This window comes from Camelus ferus, chromosome 7, assembly GCF_009834535.1.
Source record: "Camelus ferus isolate YT-003-E chromosome 7, BCGSAC_Cfer_1.0, whole genome shotgun sequence".
NCBI lineage: Eukaryota > Metazoa > Chordata > Mammalia > Artiodactyla > Camelidae > Camelus > Camelus ferus.
The window spans coordinates 49,697,156-49,716,431 of record NC_045702.1 but is presented as its reverse complement, the minus strand read 5'-3'; the positions used below and the strand labels follow the sequence as shown (position 1 = coordinate 49,716,431).

The 19,276-nt window shown below is 34.2% G+C and overlaps 1 protein-coding gene across 2 annotated transcripts in view; it reads left to right on the top strand.

Moving 5' to 3' along the window:
- Window positions 1–19,276, top strand: part of HDAC9 (histone deacetylase 9) — a 644,065-nt gene that overhangs the window by 396,548 nt on the left and 228,241 nt on the right. For both annotated transcript variants that reach the window (XM_032483885.1, XM_006190149.3), the window contains one exon: window positions 9,989–10,166. In XM_032483885.1, coding sequence (XP_032339776.1) covers window positions 9,989–10,166 — 178 coding nt within the window. The remainder of the gene's footprint in view (window positions 1–9,988; window positions 10,167–19,276) is intronic.

Genomic DNA, 19,276 nt, shown 5'->3' with positions numbered 1-19,276 from the left:
CTTATTGGCCATTTGTATATCTGTTTTAGAGAAATGTTTATTCAGAAACTTGATTCATTTTTAAATTTTTTTTTTTTAATTGAGGCATAAGAATGCCTTATATATGCTGGGTTTAAGTCTCTTATCAAATACGGTTTGCAGATGTTCTCTCTGGTTTGTGGGTTATCTGTTTACTTGATGGTGTCCTTTGAAGCACAGAAGTTTTTATTTCTGATTATATCTAATTTATGTGGTATGGGCAGCTTTTCTTTCGGTCTTAATATCTAAGAAGATTTACTTCTATATTTCTTGTAATTTGTAGTTTTAGCTCTTGTATTTCTGTGATACATTTGGGCTTAAGTTTTGTGTACAGTGTGAACAAGGGGTTCAGTTTCATTCTTTTGCATGTGGATTTGCAGTTGTCCCAGCTTCTTTTGCTGAAAGACTATTTCCCTCACTGATTCGTTTTGGCACCCTTGGTGAAAATCAGTTGACTGTAAATGTAAGGGTTTATTTCTGGATTCTCAGTTAAGTTCCATTGATCTATATGTCTATCCTTATGCACACTGTTGTGATTACTGTAGTTTTGTATTAAGGTTTGAACTTCGACTCCTTAGGATATCTCAGAGAGAGTTTACTTTATGACCCTTGATGCAGGGACTGAGTGTAAATGTTACTGCCTATCCATACATCAAATAGTAAAATAGTTAATTTGCTTTCTTGTTTTTTAATTTAAAAATTAAATATGATAGAAGGTTTGCTTTATTTTCCTGCACTCACTGGATTCATATGTATTCCTCACTTTGGAGACCACTGCTCTCAGGTACCGTATTTAGGTTCTGTTATGCACTCTACTGGTTTTTAGCCGAAAGTCATCAACCAGTGACTCATCCCTACTTCAGGCCCCAAGATATTACTGAATTGCTTGTACACACCCAGTAACATCTCCAGGATAGTAGGCTTTCTCTGAAACTTCATCTCTATCACCCTGTTCTATGGTTCTAATAGGATAAAATGATTATTCCAGTACACTGATGAATTAAAAACAAAATACTAGAGAATATCTTAGTGACCTAGAGTTGATGATTTTGGATTTACTGAAGTGTTTTCTGACACAATGTGAAGAAGAAAAAAGAAACTTAAATTACTTTGGAAAAAAATTAGGTACATTTATCAGCTCAGTCAAATAAATTAGAGTTGGATATTTTCCCCTAATCTTAGACTAGAAGCAGTTATATTTCTCTGATATAGTGTATGTGCATTGTCAACATTTAGTGAGCCTTTGCTGTATTCTGGGCTCTAGGTTTGGGACTGGAAATATGACAGTGCAGTTGGGTTTCTGTTCACAGGTAGCCTGTATCTGGTAGTCTCTCTCTGTCCAAATCAGTATCCATTTTTGTCACCTTAACATATTTAACCTCTTAAAATATTGAGATTGTAATAAAGTGTAACATTTAAAATAAAGTTAAAATGTATGGTTATTAGGTAATTTGGAAAATACAGGGCAACCAAAATAAGGAAATAACTATAAATCAATCATATTATCAGTATTTAGAAATAACTGCCTTTAAATATCTTTGTTTCTTTACATAGTTTCTGAAAGTTTGCATATTTAAATTTATTTTTTCTTCTGTTACAAATCGAGTTTCCAGTATCCACTTTTCTGCACTAATTTCTCAGTCCTTTCTATATCACTGTTTTCTCACGGAGATGAATTTCATGACAATATGTTGAAATTCTAAAGAAAAAATATATTTAATTGTACATTTTATTATATTTATCAATCAGTGCATTTTGATGCAAATTAATTGATATCTTAGGAATATATGAACTAAGAGTAAATTAGCATAAACTTGATAAAAAATAGTTTTTTGTGCTTATTTTGATTATTTCTTTTCTCATCTACTTTTTCTTTTTTCTCTCCCTCACTTTTTTCTTTTTGTATTTTCCAATTAAACTTAGTCTTTTCAATAAAACCACTTGTATGTAATAATAATATTGGTGTTTTATATGGGCCAATATACAAAACATTTAAAATTTATTTTTAATGTATTCATATACAGAGAAAATAATAGATTATAGTAATGAACATCCATAACATCCAGCTTGAGAAATAAAGTGTAATATAGACAATTTCCTTTGTATCTCTTTACTGTTTCATTCCCCACCCATCCCATCTTTTCTGAATTTGCTTTTTATTTTTCCCATGCATTTCTTTATATTTTTATTACATTCACATATATTTAAGCAATATAATTTGCATATCTTAGACTTAAATATTGACTTCGTATACATTTTTTGTTTGTATTTTTCACTCACCATCTTACTGTAGGTTTACTGTCCATCTTCTCTTTTACTAAATATTAGTCCGTTGTTCTTTAAAGTGATTGTAACAGTCTATTCTGCAAGCAGTCTATGCATTACTCTTGTGCTTTATTTTCAGTAATGCTTGATATCAAAAGGCTTTTAAATTTCTAATCAATCTGTTGAGCATAAAATGGTATCTCATGGTGGTTTTAATTTGCATTTTGCTGATTACCAGTAAGGTTGTTTCTATTCATATATTTGTTGACTTACTGAAATATTTCATTATCTGGGAATTTCCTATTTATACTTTTTGTTCATTTTTCTGTTCCTTTTTATTTTTAGGAGTTACGTATGTAATGTAGACATTAAACATTGCTTTATTCTATGCTTTGCAAGTATTTACACCCAATTTCTGGCTTGTGTTTTTCTGGCTTATGATAAACAGAAGTATGTGGATTTCTTTCCTTTCCCAAATTTAGAGTGATATTCTCCACCTTTTTTCATAAAACTTTAAAAATTGTGCATTTTACATTTCAGTTTTTAATACATTTTTCATTGTTTCTTGCATGTAGTATTAGGTAAGTGTGTAAATTCATTGTTCCCCTTATGGATAACCAGTGTTCCCAAAATCATTTGTTGTATTTCTTATTTACCTGCTACTCTGTAGATCATCTCTGTGATATGTGGAGTGTCCATATACTCATGGGTCTGTTTGTAGGCTCTTTCCTCTACTCCATCAATCTATTCTTGAGCTAATATTCTACTGTCTTAAATAATTCAGCTTTTAGTATGTGTAAATACCAGGCAGGGCCTATGTCCCCAACTTACTATTTTCAAAATTCACTTGGCTGTTCTCTGCCTTTGCTTTCCTATGTAAAATTCAAAATCAGCTGAAACATTCTAGAAATTGCAGATTAATTTGGGAAGAACTATTATCTTTATATTGATTTTATCACAAAATACAGTGTATCTATTCATCTACTTGTTTACATCTCTGACTACACTGTGATCAGCATATATGATCTGAATGATTTTAAATCCTCTTTTTCAGTAAAATGTATATAACAAAAAATTACCATTTTAACCATTTTTAAGTGTACAGTTTAGTGGCATCAAGTATATTCACATTGTTTTACAACCATCACCAACCACTGTCCATCTCCAGAACTTTTCATCTTCCCAAATCGAAACTCTGTACCTTTGAACAGTAAGTCTCCCGTTTCCCCCTTTTCCCAGTCCGTGGCCACCACCATCCTACTTTCTGTCTGTATGAGCTTAATTACTCTAGATGTGTCATATAAGTGGAATCAAACAGTATTTGTTGTTTGTGACTGGCTTATTTCACTTAGCGTGGTGTCCTCAAGGTTTTTCCATGTAGTAGCACGTGCCAGAATTTCCTTTCTTTTCAAGGCTGAATAATATTCCATTGTAAGTACTAATTCTTTTAAGTTTGTTGACACTAGCTTTCTTGTATTAGTCAATTTTGTAATTGTTACGTGTGTGCTTGAAAGAATATGTTTGACTGCAAATTTCACTATATCACCAAGGAGTTGTGTTATTCAAATCTTCTGTAACCTTACTCATTTTGTTATATATTTGTTATAACCTTCCATGATGTGGATTTTTCTTTATAGTTTTTCTTTATAGTTCTGTCAATTTATGCTTTTTACATTTTGAGCCTGTGTTATTTTAGGGTTTTTTTCCTTGGTTAATTGAGCTTTTATTTTATATATACTCCTATGTGATCCCTAATATTTCCCCCCAAAGTCTGTTTCATCTGATTTTAATATGGCTGCACAAAGCTTTTACTTCTTTTTGTTGTTGTTAGTATTTTTATTCTGCGTCTTCATAGACCTTTTAATTTAATCTTGATCTGCCAGAAATTGTATCCTTTCTGTTTTTGAAATTCTCTTTGTCTTCATCTTTTAACTGGTAAATTGAGTACCTTCCCGTTAACTGTGTTTAGTGATATGTGGGTATTTGTTTCTAGGATCTTATTTTTGTGGAAATTATATTTGTACAGCTTTCTCAGTGCTTCATTTTTTTCTCCATTTATTTTTAGACTAATTGCTTCTTGTTTTTTTCTCTTTGTCAAACATTTTTCTCTATTTTAAAGTTATGTACATTATTTCTATTTATTTAATAGCTATTTTAAAATTATTAACATTCATGTTTAGCTTTAAAAAGCCTAAAATTAACCACTATTTCTACCCCATCCTGAATAATACAGAGACTTTAGAACATGTAAATTCCCACTAGCCCTTGGCATGTTACAAGATAATCTTAAGGAATATTTATGATTCTAATTTTCTGTAAAAGCAAGACTTCTTAAATTTAAAACATTGTGAACCAAAAAAGAAAATTCAACTTGCTCATAATGACAGGCATGGAGGAACATATATTCTTTAAAGAAATAGCTTTAAAAGCAGAATTTTAATATTTTTTCTAATTATTTTCCCATGATATATATATTGTTTACTTTTAGGTCATATCTTTTATTAAACTAATTCAAATAATTCTGATTATGATTTATGATAACTGTGTTTGCTTTTGCTGAAATTGCATGGTGATATTGATTATAGCACACAATGAGTAATATGTCTGGAAGCAAATGTAACATCTAGAACAAAATGAAAACCCAGAAGCCATAAAATAGATCCCTGAGCAGTGACAACAAGAAAGCAAAAGAAAACTAAACAGAAACAAAATTTAAAACTCACTGCTACTACAAAAAAATAGAGCCTTGAAGTCTCCTCAGTCCAAGGACTTAACCACCCCGTGCTCTCCATTAGCAAGCCACTCCCAAATATTTAACTCTAAGCAAGAATATTGTGCTTGCCATACAGAGACCTATTCCTACCCACTTTCCAAGTGACTGGCTGTGGCTATCCCTCACAACTGAGAAAAGCCCAGGCCCCAATAACATTGACATCTTACTAGGCATCATTAAAGAATTTATAAAATAGTTGCATAAAACTCTTCTGTGAAAGTAATGTGCAGCTTTTATCAGTGGAAGGAGACATGATGTTCAGGCATAGTGGCCTTAGGCCACTTCCCATGAGGTTGTCTTACCCATCTCAGTGACCTGAAAGAATGTCCCTGAATGGCAGTCTAGCAAAGTAACCAATCAAAACAAGGTCCCTGGTAAAATCACCTGGGGGAAAAAAAAAAGACTATGCATAAGAAACAGGCTCAAAATAATATGTGTATTTAAAAGACATTTTCATAAAAAATGCGTTTGTGGGGGTGAGGGCATGTTTATTATTCACTTAAAGAAATGACACATTTTCCAACGGTGCTTAACAAATGAGAGGTTAATTTGGGTATCCTTCTAACTTTTACGTTCTGAACTGTTCAACATTTTATTTTTCTAATGATGCAAGAGAGAAACATGTGCATACTTACATACTTAGAAGTATAGAAAATAACCATGAAAAAATTATCTCATTAAAATTGCTAATAGAAAAAAAGTTTAGTGACACACTTCAATTTTAGCTACAACAGAAAAATATTATCTTACTTTTCAACCTCATGAAGGAAGCTTTTTATTAGTGAGGAGTAATATCTATCTGAAAGTGGCCTCCCGTTTTGTGATGCTTTGGTCACTAATATGTACCATAATAATGTGTGCCTTACTGGATTGTCAAGATTTGCCCTAAACATTAAAAGCCATATTCCATTTGTAAAAGTGTATAATTGTAGTCAATTCTTTTGAAAGCGAATAAACTTTTCTCTCTATTATAGTCCTTTTTTTGGCAGCAGGTTCAGACGTATTTGACCCATGTCTGCTCTTAGAGCCAGTGATTATGAATCTGTCCTAATGAAGTGTCTGAAAGTTTCAACTGTTTATTTTAAATAACATTTGCCATTTTTCTTAATTAAGGTTTTAATATCGGTGATATGCAGAAAGTTTGGAAACCACATAAAAGTACAGAGGAAAAACAATTCTCAAATCACTCATTTCCCTCAGCTCTTGGCTCCATCACTAAATAATTTCAGAGTACCGTACTTTGATAATTGTTTTGTCTGTTCTCTGTTTTCTTATATTTTTCATTAGCCATTCCTTGGATCTTTCTGTTATGATTGCTTACAACATGCTTTCTTGTTTTGTCTTTTCCTTATAGTGAGATCTTAAGGATGGCTGTGTATCTCCTTTCTATTCATGTACTTATTCAACATATATTTACGAACACCTATTGTACATGTGAAATATTGCGTGGGAATATAAGAGTCAGTAAGCAAAGCTCATATCCTTACAGAACTTACTAATGAGGGATAAAGTGCTTGAATTTTGGGTGTCAACCCATAATATCAGGAGCCATTCTTAATTCACCTTCCTGTCTATACAACCCAGCATGGGATCTGTTTCCCATCTGCGTGCACAATAGATAATAGATGGACACTTACATGTGGTGAGTAATATTAACTACTATTGAACAGATATTTATTTGGGACCTGTATTGTCAATTCCTGGTAGGAGAGATTGGATAAGTAGGATTTTGCTTGACTGGTTGTGAAATTCTGTATTGAGATGTAACATTTGTATCATGGTCAAGAGTTAGCAAACTGTTATTCCATTACTCAAAGCTTCCTTTGAAGCCCAAGTGAAGCCAGAAATAGGCTTTATTAAGAAAGAAAGAAGGTAGTGGTGGTATTTACATGGAGCTCTTACAATATTCAGCTATTCATTAAGAGATAAAACATTTACTAACCCGTCATCTAAAACATGCTTATATTGTTCAAAAAAACCATGGCCTTAACTACCAAGTGTCTATTTCATATTCTTAATGTGCAAATAATTGTTTAGCTTCAAGCATAAGAAAAGATATAAAATGCAGTAGAAAATAAGTTCACAGATGAGTTAGATCCAGTTGTGTGTCAAAAGCTTTCAGTATACGTGGAAAGATGATTTCTCACACACAACATATCTAGAGCCTTTCCCCGACTCTTCATCTGGGTAATTTGGTTTATCCTTAACGTCTCAAATTAAATGTCACTTTGTTAAATGGAATTTCCCTCAATCTCTAAATCAGTTTCTTCTTTACAGCTTTTCATGATACTCTGCATTTTTCTCATATAGCACTCATTATATTTATAATTACATTATATTTAGAAATATTTAGTATCTGTCTCCTCACTAGACAATAAACATGAAGTCTCAACACACCAGCAAAGTGTCTGGCTCAGAGTATGAGGTCAATGAGTAGTTATTGCATGCAGTAACTCTAATGTATGAAAGATGATGGCAGGGAAAAGGAGAGAAAAACAATGTGTGATGGGAATGTAATGGAAAGAGAAAGAGCATTCAATATGTGAGCTTAAAAAGGTTCCGTGTAAAATCTGAAGTGGACTCTAAAGGATGTGTATGAGTAGCTTCATAGACAAACCTGGAGGGGGTGATGCAGAAAAGACAGATTGGAAACATGAATAATCAGGGCCAGCATAGCATATCCATTAGACACTGTGCCCAGAACTCATGATACTTTAATGGACCCACAAAATACTTTAAATGTTAAAAGATTTTTAGGCAAAAAAAATAGAGAATATCATAATAATGATTTCAGTATATACCAATACTAGCATAAAATATAATTTTGAATATTTTTTATGGAGGAAGGAGCCCATGAAAGTCAGAATGCAGCCCTGGGAATGACATATTTGTTACATAGTAGATAGAATTTTGGCTAGAATCTGAAAAAGGAATAGAGACTCTAACATTGAGAATTCAGGTTGGTGTCAGGTCAAGGGAAGCCCAGAAGACAGGCTGAGGAGGTTCTTCCAACTTTACCTTCAGAGACTTTCTGTCAGCTTTTGCTTGCAGGATGGCTTTAGGACAAGAATTATTGCAGGAAAGAATAGGATGTGTTGGTTTTAGAAGCAGGACAAATAATTGAGGGCCTTGGATTATTTTAGATCTGTTTTAAAGAATAGTTTTTAGTAGAAAGAGACAGAAAGGATGGGTGTTATAATCATCAAGGTATATATTTACCCATGCATTGTAGATCATATGCAGAAAAGCTCATTTTCCCCATAGAAAACTCCCAAAGCCGTAATTACGCATTTGCATTCCCTCTGTAGTGAGAGGATCCCTCCTATCCTACATGGTCCCCATGTCAAACCTACTGCTGTATCCTTAGGAAACTGAACATGGAGACACTGAAGGAAACAAGAGATTTAGAGTCTTGTAGAAGTGTTACAACTATTATAACTAAAACTACATCCTGACCAAATCATTCTAGTCATCAAAGCAAATGTCCGGAATGTGATTATGTGACAGATACCTTCCAGTTGATTGATGGCTCAGTTATTCTGCAGAGCAAAATGGAGGTAACAACATATACACATACATTAATTCTAACTTACTTTAAAGTTAATTTTAAATGATTCTTTTTTCTAAATTGGAAAATCTCTGCCTAAAGTCTATAGCTAAGTGTATATTCGTAATCATAGCTTGCATATTTATATACAGAGAAAGTCACAATGACATAAAACCAGGTAATATGCATTGAATACAGTTGTGTTGTACGTGGATTTGTTAGCATTCTCATTAAGTGAATAATTTGTACACTTAGGGTGTACCAAGCCTTGTGCTAGGGGAGCACTGAGCCTAACAAGGCGGTTAAGGCAGAGCCTTAGGAGCCATGATGTTTGCATCTGGTCTTGAGAGTGTAAATACTAGCCAGGTAGATCAAAGCAGAAGAGCAGGTACATTTTTTAAAAACTATAGGAATTAGACTTGTATTTAAAAGACTTTGTTAACCTTTTGGATATTAGTTTCCTTATCCATGATATGTGCTGATCATGTTTTGTATCACTGTTCAGCTGTTTTCCATGTTTGCTGACAACATGGAAAAGGAAAGAAACAAAAATCAGCACAAAGGTAATGAATTCCCTGATGTTGAAGAAAGAGGAAATACTCACTGTGAAATACTGATGTTAAATTAATTGCCTATCTATGTTTTAGAGGTTGTTTTTTTGGAGACAAGAATAGACCAAGTTGAGTCTTCTGGGAGCTTCAGAATTCTGGCTCTTTGATTTGCTAACTTGAGAAGTATGAAGAATAGTAATGTTGTTAAGTCACTGAGATTATATTGAATACTTTATAAAGAAACTAAAACTTTTTATAGTGTTGAGATTATACCATGCAACCTCCAAAACATTCGTCATTCTGTACCATCATATGAAGACTGAAGGGTGTCAAATAAGTCAATTAATTGGCCATTTTTAGGCTCCTATATATTTCATTGACAATATTACTGAAATAAATTCAAGATAGAATTGACAGAATTGAGCCACCTTAGCAGTTTGAAAGCAGTTGAATTGTTCTCCCACTTTGCATGGCACCACTAGTTCTGGGGCTGTCTTCAAAATGTTGATATCAAGATAGGAATTAAGTCTAAGTCGATGTTCCTCTTGAGGTTAAAGTTCTGCTTCTTTCAATCAGTTTGAACTGACAGGCCTCCTGCCATCACCTCCTCCTTAGCCAGGCAGACTGGCCCTGGCCGTCAGTGTGAAAACATCTGTTGAATGGATTTATTGAGTAGATCTTGTTTTTTTTCCTCCCTTTCTCTATTTTTTTTTTCTTCACACCGTTTATTATGTCTCTGACCTGATGAACTTAATTTGTTGACATGTCGCTCTCAGTGTCTCCCTTAGTGCTTGTCTCATGTTTCTTTCTACTGTGCTCTTTTCTTGGCAACAGCCCTTCCTGGAGCCCCAGCACACACGTGCACTCTCGGTGCACCAAGCTCAGCTGGCTGCGATTGGCATGGACGGATTAGAGAAACATCGCCTTATCTCCAGGACTCATTCCTCTCCCACTGCCTCCATTGTACCTCACCCAGCAATGGACCGCCCCCTCCTGCCTGGCTCTGCAACTGGTGAGAATCCCTAAAGACTTTCCCTAATAAGCAGGCTAAATGCACTGGTCTTGTGGGATTAAGCGATTTAAATGCTCTGAATAACTCCAATAGCAGAACACTCCATTTTAACCCATTGCAACCCAAATTTTATGAGGTTATATTGGCCACAAGACAAATAGGACATCTGATAAATCTTGGCTTAGTATTAATAGCCTCATAAATTGTTATCATTCATGGGCCTGGAAAACACATCAACAGGTGCATGAGTCCCTTTTGGAAACACAAATCCCTACCACATTCTTTAGCAGTATTCCTCAGTCTTTTCCCTCTGGTAGTCTCGGCCACTGGGAAATTTATAACGCCCGCTTCATTTGACTCCAGAGAGTGCTCCTCCTCCAGTTTGTTTATGTTGTTGTTTTGTTTATTTCACTGTTTCCTTCTGACTTCCCATACAAATGACTCATAGGAGACAATGGTACCAAGGCAAAGCTTGTTTAATTCTAAATACGTTAGTTCCATTTCCATCGGTTGTAGCACCGATGCGTGGGCCATTTGACCACCCTCTTCCTTTGCCCACAGTTGTGTTTGATATTTCAGAACCTGGCTAGAAAGGAAAACAAACCTGGTAGTTCCAAGGCCAAAGGAAGGTCATGTCTGGAACACACACAAAAAAGGGGTGCTATTCCCTCATTAAAAAAGCTGTGCTGTAACTATCCATATGGATAAATATTCTTTTATATATGCTGGACCCTGTTCTTGTTCCATGCTCTCAGGCTGTGGCTGATCCAGTGAAACATTTTCTAGCCCTAAGGAGCTCATAACCTGAAAGTAGCAAAGGGATAATTCATGTGTACCTTCCCCCAGAGTCTCTCACAGGTTATCTGATTTATTTTTGAATCAGTTTTTAGAATTCAGAGTTTGTTTTTGTGGCTTCTATGACCTCAAGCAACCTTTGTGCTTGGAAAAGTTAAAATACTTTTTCTCAAATCACATTCCCAAGCCTTGATGTCATCTTTTATTTAAAAATCAATGAATGAAATGGCCAAGTTATTTAACTTTGATAGACATCTTTAATAAGTATGCATAGGAGCTACTTTTTGTAACATGTTATACCACAAGCCAGCATTCCATACTAGGAGCTACAATCTGAGTATATTTTTATATATTTCGTTTACCACGTTAGCCACTTCCTCTGATCCCCCTGCTTCTTGGAGCAAAGCAGACCTGCCCCGGTATCCCAGATGACCCAGGATTGTAGCCCAGTATCAGTGGAAGCTGCTTGGATCAGTCATGCCTGGTTTTATCCCTGGTCTTCAGAGGATTTTTGCTCAAAGCCAGATACATGATGTAGAGAAATACTTTTTGTAGATAATCAGAGCAGTAGCCTTTAAGAATTACTTCTCAGTTCTTTTTCACTAAAAATGTTTTTCATTCAGCCAGAAGCTTTCAGAGACACACTAACAACCATCCTATTGTAATGCCGGTTCCATTCATTCAGAATCATTTCCTTAATTTAAAAGTGAGCTCGATTATAAAGTTTCATGTGCTGTTTCCACGTGTGCTGCTGTCTGCTATTGTAATCCTACTGATAGTTTCTTTTCTTGGTTAAGAAGGGTGGCCCTTTCCAAACATGCTTTGGTTTCCTGTCCTTTTATGTGTCCCTTCAATATGAATGAAGCAAGACCTCTGATTATTAGAACAACCCTATTAGTTTGAGAAAACATGTTGCCAGATGAACAGGGTTTGCGGGCCTTGAAGGAACCCAGGTTAAAGGGTGGCCCACAAAGCAAATAACGTAGCGTGACATAAACATAACCTAATCCTTCAAAGCGGAGACTGGGTCATTTCAGATGATTAGTTTCTTTCTCATAATGTCAACATCCTAGTATTTACCAGAGTTTAGATTCCAAACACAAATAGGGGAATGAACTTGAGTTTATTTTCATATTTAATGTACTTGATGAGGTATACTTCTTGCCTAAATGAGAGATTATATAAACTTATATTTTAAAGAACATAGGATTTTGTATTTAGTAGGCATTCAATAAATCTTATTTGAATCAACAAATATTAATTTGTATTATATATGGTTGTAGAGGCAGGTTTCCACATATTCAGTTGAATTTTGTGTTATATTGTGATATGAGTAATAATATTAAATTTTTATATAATACTCAATGTAAGAGGTACTGTTTTCATTCTATGTAAAGGCAAGGCATGGTGTTTGTATGAGTTCTGATGACTGAGGAAAGGGCAATACATTTCATTTTCTCTGCCATAGTCTTCCTTCTACTCACCTCTTCCTAACAGACATGAGACTTGGCCTGTCCATGGCTCACAACAGGCCCTTCAGAGTAGATGACATATTTGTGCTAGTTTATACCAAATGGGAGTGCTTGACACAAGAATTTAATGGCAAATAAGTTTGATTGGCTTTATCTTCTCCATCACCCAGTACTGTTTAAGGTCTTCTTTCTCCCAACAGTAGGTTCCTTTACATAATCTGTGGGTAAATTTTTTCTTTGTAACATTATCTTTTTAGTCAGAGTCTAATGTAAGTAGAATCATAGTGCTCAAACTAACCCAATGTTTGTGAAAGCCATTACAAATAATTTACTTAAAAGAATTTTTAAATTGATGTTTAGTGGGTGGCACATCATGACAGAAAATGAAATAGACTTGAATATGTCAGTGTGAGGATAGCAAAACTGGCCCTCTTTTTTTTCCCACTTTTTTTGTGTTTGCTTTTGTTTTGTAATGAATGATATTTTCCCAAGTCAGGCAAACTCCTGTTAGGTTTTAGTTTACATGTTATTTCCTTCAGGAAGCTTTGCTCAGCCAGCAAAACCCAAATTCAGTCAATTATGGTACCTCATAACAGACTGGTTTTTTCCCTCAAAGATTGTAATTACTTAGTTATTTGGGGGGTTTTGTTCGAATGGGCTCTCCGTGCAGGAAGAGTGTTTTCTGGCACTTCGGTCCAGGCTAGCACGTGGAAGGATTCAGTGTGTACACTTACTGTCTAAAAGACAAATGAACATCTGAAGGAAATGAGAGCAAATAGACAGGAATTACATGAAATTATACCAAAAAAAGATTATTGGTATGTTAAGTGAATTTGAGGATAACATTTATCTGTTTTTTAATTAAAAAAAAAAAGGTATTCATTGAGAGCAATTTGATAAATTTAGAAAACTATAGGGGAACATCACCTATTTTTCTGTCACTCAGAGGTAACCATAAATAAAACATGCATTTATTTCCAGTATCTTTTCCTCTTTCTTTGTGCCTCTCTTTACTAAAGAAAAGCTGTATGTGTGTTAGTGTTTATGTCTGTGTGTAATTGTGTATATATGTTTGTACTTGTGTATGTGTGTGTGTGTGTTTTAAGACCTCCCAGAGTAGCTTCTGTCACCATCTGTATAAGAATGGAGAAGGTAATTTTCCTTTGAGTAGCTAATCAGTTTTGAAGTGACTGTCCTCAAATATATGTACTTGAAATTTCTCCCAAAAAATTCCTCCAAAATTTGCTTATCTAATTCTCAGTGGAGATGATAGAATAGTTATTTTTTTTTTATTTTGGAGATTAATTCAGTTTGATCACATAGATCATATATTATCACATGTTTATTAACATGTTATATATCATAGCATAAATTTTGAAGTGTATATTTATATACCTTAATTTTATGTATACATATGTGTGTGTGTATAGATATTTAAATTCTTTTGGCTTTTTCATGCTTGAGAAAGTCATCCTTTTACCTTCGCACACGCTTGGACGCAGATTTACTAGGGCACAGTGTTTTGTCTGAAAAGTCTGGAAATGTGCTCCTTTGTGGGCAGCCTGTTCATTCTTTTCTGGTACCTCATGGTATATTTTCTTTATCCTGTTAATTTAAAAAAAACAAATCATCTTTATGATGAGCATTTGCAGTTACATACTCAAGCACATATCTCTTTCTACTTACAGAAAAATTCTTCAATTATTTCTGTTATTCAGTTAATCTGATTTCCTCCTTGAGAGCAATCACAGCTTTTTGTTCAGCTATCTATTTTCTGATCTCCATACTTTCTGTAGGTCTCTAAGTTTGTGTAATAGCACTGATTTGGTTTTCTAAAATGAGGCTTCCTTTTTTGTTGCCCTCAACATAGATTTTAATGTTGCCACTATTTGGTTTTTTTGACATCCTCATTTACCTTATTCACCTTTCATTTTGCTCATTAATTTAGCTTTTGGCTCCTAGGACCAATGTCTTTTGATATTTGAGGAAGTAAAAAAATTTCTAAAATCTTACTTTCGGTTACTATAGTAAATTAAATTCACTGAGCTAAGTAGTAGGAATGATGTTTCCTTTTCAGTTTCTGTAGCATCTTCTCATAGGCTCTGTGGGTTTTTCTGTTTGTTTATTTGTTCATTCATTCTTCAATACTTGAATGTAGGGAAAACTTTCCAAATTTTTGCCAGTAGGTGTGTAGTGAGTTGCATTTGACTTCACTTTTTGCCAGCTTACGTGCTAGTTGAATCTCCTCAGTGGCTGCATAGTTGCATGGCGACACTTGGTCCAATTCCCAGTTACTCACAAACTTGCATGTTTTGTTAGTTGGAAGCCTGATATGGGTTTTCTTCCACCCATTTCCTTTTTAGCTGACTGATACTCTGATAAGATGATTTACATAAACAAACAAACAAACCTGTAAGTCTTAGAAAATGGTTCTTATCTACCCAGAGACACAATTTAGCAAGTTTTAAACAGTTATTTTTAGGTACTTCATTTGCTTGCTGGACAAATCAAGTTTCAGACATAATTAAAAATTGCAGTATCCGGTACTTTAAGTGTTTCTGTTAAATATTATAACAAATATAATAGATGTTAGATGAAGAGGTTAGTAGAAATGGAGAAAATTAGGCAAGATAAACCTTATGGATAGATTAGAATTATGGATAGAAAGTATAACAGTGGTTGTGGGTATGATGTGGAGGTTATTAAAAATGACCCTTGCTTTGAAATAGCTCCTTCTACCCATTTTAGTAATTCTACTAATTGCAGGCCATTTAAAAAATATTTTTATACGTATGTGTATGTGTATATATATATATATATATTTTTTTTTTTTAAAAAGATTGTCTTCGACCTCCCAGCCCAATATTTTTGTTTCTTCCTTAACCATACAGAGTTTTTTAAAAAGCATGTCATATAACTATATTTGTATGTGCCTCACCTTTACTACTAGATCATAAGTTAAATGTAATAAAATGAAGTTGTCAGTACCTGGATCATTATGAGCTTTCAGTGACTACTTACTGAACCTGCATCTTTCAGAAGAGATACCATATCGTATATATATTTGTATCAAGCTTTAGTCTTTGGTTCAGTCTTTTGGCCCTGCAAGGTGTTTAATAAGGGCTGTTGAGCAAATCCTTGAGAAGGTGTGAAACCTCAGACATTAACCAGAAAAGAAATATGCAGTTGAATGTTAAGAACTAGGGATCAGGAGTTGTAGGTCTAAAGATTCTAGACTCAACTTTCCTAGTAGACCAAGGTGGACTCAGCCTCATGGTGTCACATAAGATTGGGCATAAACCTGGTGATATGAATGGATTCTGTGACTAAATTAATGACCTAACTACATGTGATGGTTAAGAAAAGGGAAAGACATTACACTAAATGCTTCAAATACTTACTTCATTTAATAAAACTGAAAGCCAAGAGAAAACACAAAGTCCAAGCTTATCTAAAAAAAGTATCCAAAAATTTTGTGGTGGGTTTTTTTTTTTTTTTGGTAGTGTTTAAAATGCAGGTGAATACTTTATGTTAAAACTCCTTTGTGAATTTTCTCAAAACCTAATTTTAACTCCTGTCCCATTGATGAAGAGGGAGATTGATGCATTGAGTTATGTTTCATGTGATAATCAGTGGGGCAGAAAGGGTCAAAGAAAAGTAGAATTCCATATGAATCCCAAAGAGAAGAGCAGGCTTGTTTCTCACCCTATAAGTATTTGTTTCTGGGAAAAAAGGAAAAAAGAAAAAGAGAGGAAAGAAATGGAGATGAAAGATGAGGTTAAAATCTCATCTTGCAGTCTGCCAATTAACACCTCATTGCTACATCATTAAGATGAGTAAGTGGAGGTTTGGGGTTCTAGAATTTATTTATTTTCCCTTAAATTCAAATGTCTTTCCAAGGGCTCCTGGACTTTGTACTATAATCTCCAGATACTTGGCAGTAACTTTCAGCTACCATAACCTGTTTCATATATATATATATATATTTTTTTTTTCTGTTGGCAGTGGCTTATGGAGAAAATGTTGTTAAAAGAGGGATAATTGCTATGGAGGTGAAGTTAAATATATCAAGAAATGAAATAGTGAAAAGAATTGAGCAACTTAATGATTAGAATCTCTACTTTTAAAGAATATGTTTTCAAAATGAGAAAAATAGTATATTTTTTGTTTCCATGATAATCATTTATGTCTTTTATGCAGTATATGGTTGAAACTATGATTGAAAACTGTGGTTGAAAGTATGAAAATATGTTAAATAGTTCCTGTTACATAACAGTAACTCATATACTTGACGTATCTGAATTGTGGAGACATGTCTTACATATCTTTATATTTTGAATGTTACTTTTTATGCCTGCCTGCTTTTCTTTCTGCCTTCCTTCATGTCTTCCTTTTGACTTTATTTAAAAATATTTATTCATCTCCTTTTGTGCAAAATGCCATGTAGAAAAGCTAAGGAAAATGAATGCCTGTATTCGAGGCACTTGCCAGTAGGAAGATAAGGTATATAAAATAAAAGATGCTTATACTAAACAAATAAGGCGACAAAAATTTCAGTAGTCCAAGTCATTCCGCCATGTAGGGTCATCAAGAAAGGCTTTACAAGGGAGATATATGACTTAGTTCTTGCATCAGTTCATTTATTTATGTTTTTCATTCATTCATTTAAAATACTTTTGAGGATCTACTATATTCCATGCATGCTTACAGACACTAAAAGTTCAGAGATGAACAATACAACTCTAGTCTGTGTTTTCATAGATTTTACCAGGTAGTGAAAAAAATGTACAGTTAACAAGATTATACAACTATTACAGAATTGTGATAAATGTTCTGAAGAAGACCTAGAAGATGCTATGAGAGCATATAGGAGGAGACCTAATTTAGAGGTCACAGGGAATTCTTCGTTTAGGAAGTGACATTAAAACAGCCTTGAAGAATTAGATATTAGCCAAATGAAGACGGGAGTTATGGGGGCACGGGCAAGAGGGAAGAATGTTGGCATAAGATGAAAGCCAGTATGAAGGTCCTAAGGCTGGTATGATTTTGAGTATTTTGAGGACTGGAAGGTAAGCCTTTGTGTGAGAAATAGGGCTCAAGGAAGGGAAGAGTATGAGGTGAAGCTGGAGAGGTGGGGAAGGGCCCATCTGTGCTGTTTTGAGAAGTTGCAATCTCATCAACGAAGGCACCCAAAGATTTAAACAAAGACAGCTACTGTTAGGTGGCAGATAAAACTAAGTGAAAGTCAGGTAGCCAGTTATAAGGGTATCTCAGGAGTTGAGATTAAAGGTAATTGTACCTTGGATTGTGTATGGTTTTGGCATTGGAGATAAGAAGGGAGTGATCCAGGATATATTTTCCAGGGAAAACAGGCAATACATGGTTCATTAGAAAGGGAGTATCAAGAAGACAGTAAGATTTCTTACGTGAGCAATGGTGGATCATGATGTCCTTTGCTGAAATGAGGAACACTGTGTGACGTTTAAGATCATGAGCTCAAATTTGAGATACTCTCACTTTATGAAAACTATGTGACATCCAAGTAGAGATTTTGGATGGGCAATTGAGTAGACAAGTGTGAAAGTGTACCACTCAGAAGGGATGAAAATGTGAGAGTCAGGGGCACAGAGTGGGATTTTGAAGCTATTTGCATCTTAAGAATGGATATTACTTCATCTAGAGGGTATCATGCTTTGTGAAATAAATCAGGCAGAGAAAGACAAATACTGTGTAATATAAAATCTATATCTTTAAATGTGGAATTAAACAAACAAAATGAAATGAAAGCAGACTTAAATGTGTAGTTGCTGGAGGGGAGGGGCTTGGAGAGTTGGGCCAAATAGGTAAAGAGGATTAAAAGGTACAAACTTCTAGGTATAAAGTAAGTAAACCTTGGGAGTGTAATATACAGCATAAGGAATATTGTCAATAATATTGTAATAACTTTATATTGAGACAGACGGTTACTAGACTTATCTTGGTGATCATTTTGTAATGCATGCAAATGTCAAATCACTGTGTAGTACACCTGAAACTAACATAATATTGTACATTAACTATATCTCAATTAAAAAGAAAAGAATGGATGTTATTTGGACCAGCGAAATATTTTTTCTTAGACATAATTTTTACCACATGATTTCAAAATACACTGCCTGGTTTTAATATACTTGAGAACAAATATTTTCCCCTCTTGAGTAACATTCCTCTAAAACAATAAGTTAAAGGGAGAATAAAATGCATTAATTGAACTTACTTTGCAACACTAATTGCTGGTACTTAGCTGTTATTGAATAGATACTTATTTTTGCCTTTAATTTCTTATAAGAGATTCTTCTGTCCTCCCTCCATGCCCCCATAGAATCCATTTGATGGTAATATATTGGAATCTGTGATTGGTTAAATAATTTCTTATGTCAGGCAGTTTTGTAAGTAACATGTTTTCCCCCAAGGAATCAGGTTAAGGTAGAAGTCTTTCCAAAATTAACCAGAGTTATAATCATCATCTAATTTGTTGCTTCAAAAAGTTTTATTTTATTTATCCCTAATAGCTCATTTCATCAAATGTTTATGAAATCTTTCCCATCAAAGTTTTGTAACTGAAGTATGAAATGTGTTAACTCATGAGAATTTAAAAGCAGATTTTATTAAGTATCTATGTAAACTCTGCTGAAGGTATTGGAGCTGACTTAATTTTTAGAAGAAACACTTCAAATGCCCCACAATATTATCAAATCTATGATATCTGTATTGTTTACAGATTGGCTTAAATTATGAGAAAAATACAATAAGCAAAGAAGGAACTCTTTCTGCACAACTTTGAAGGAATTGCTAAAGCAGAAT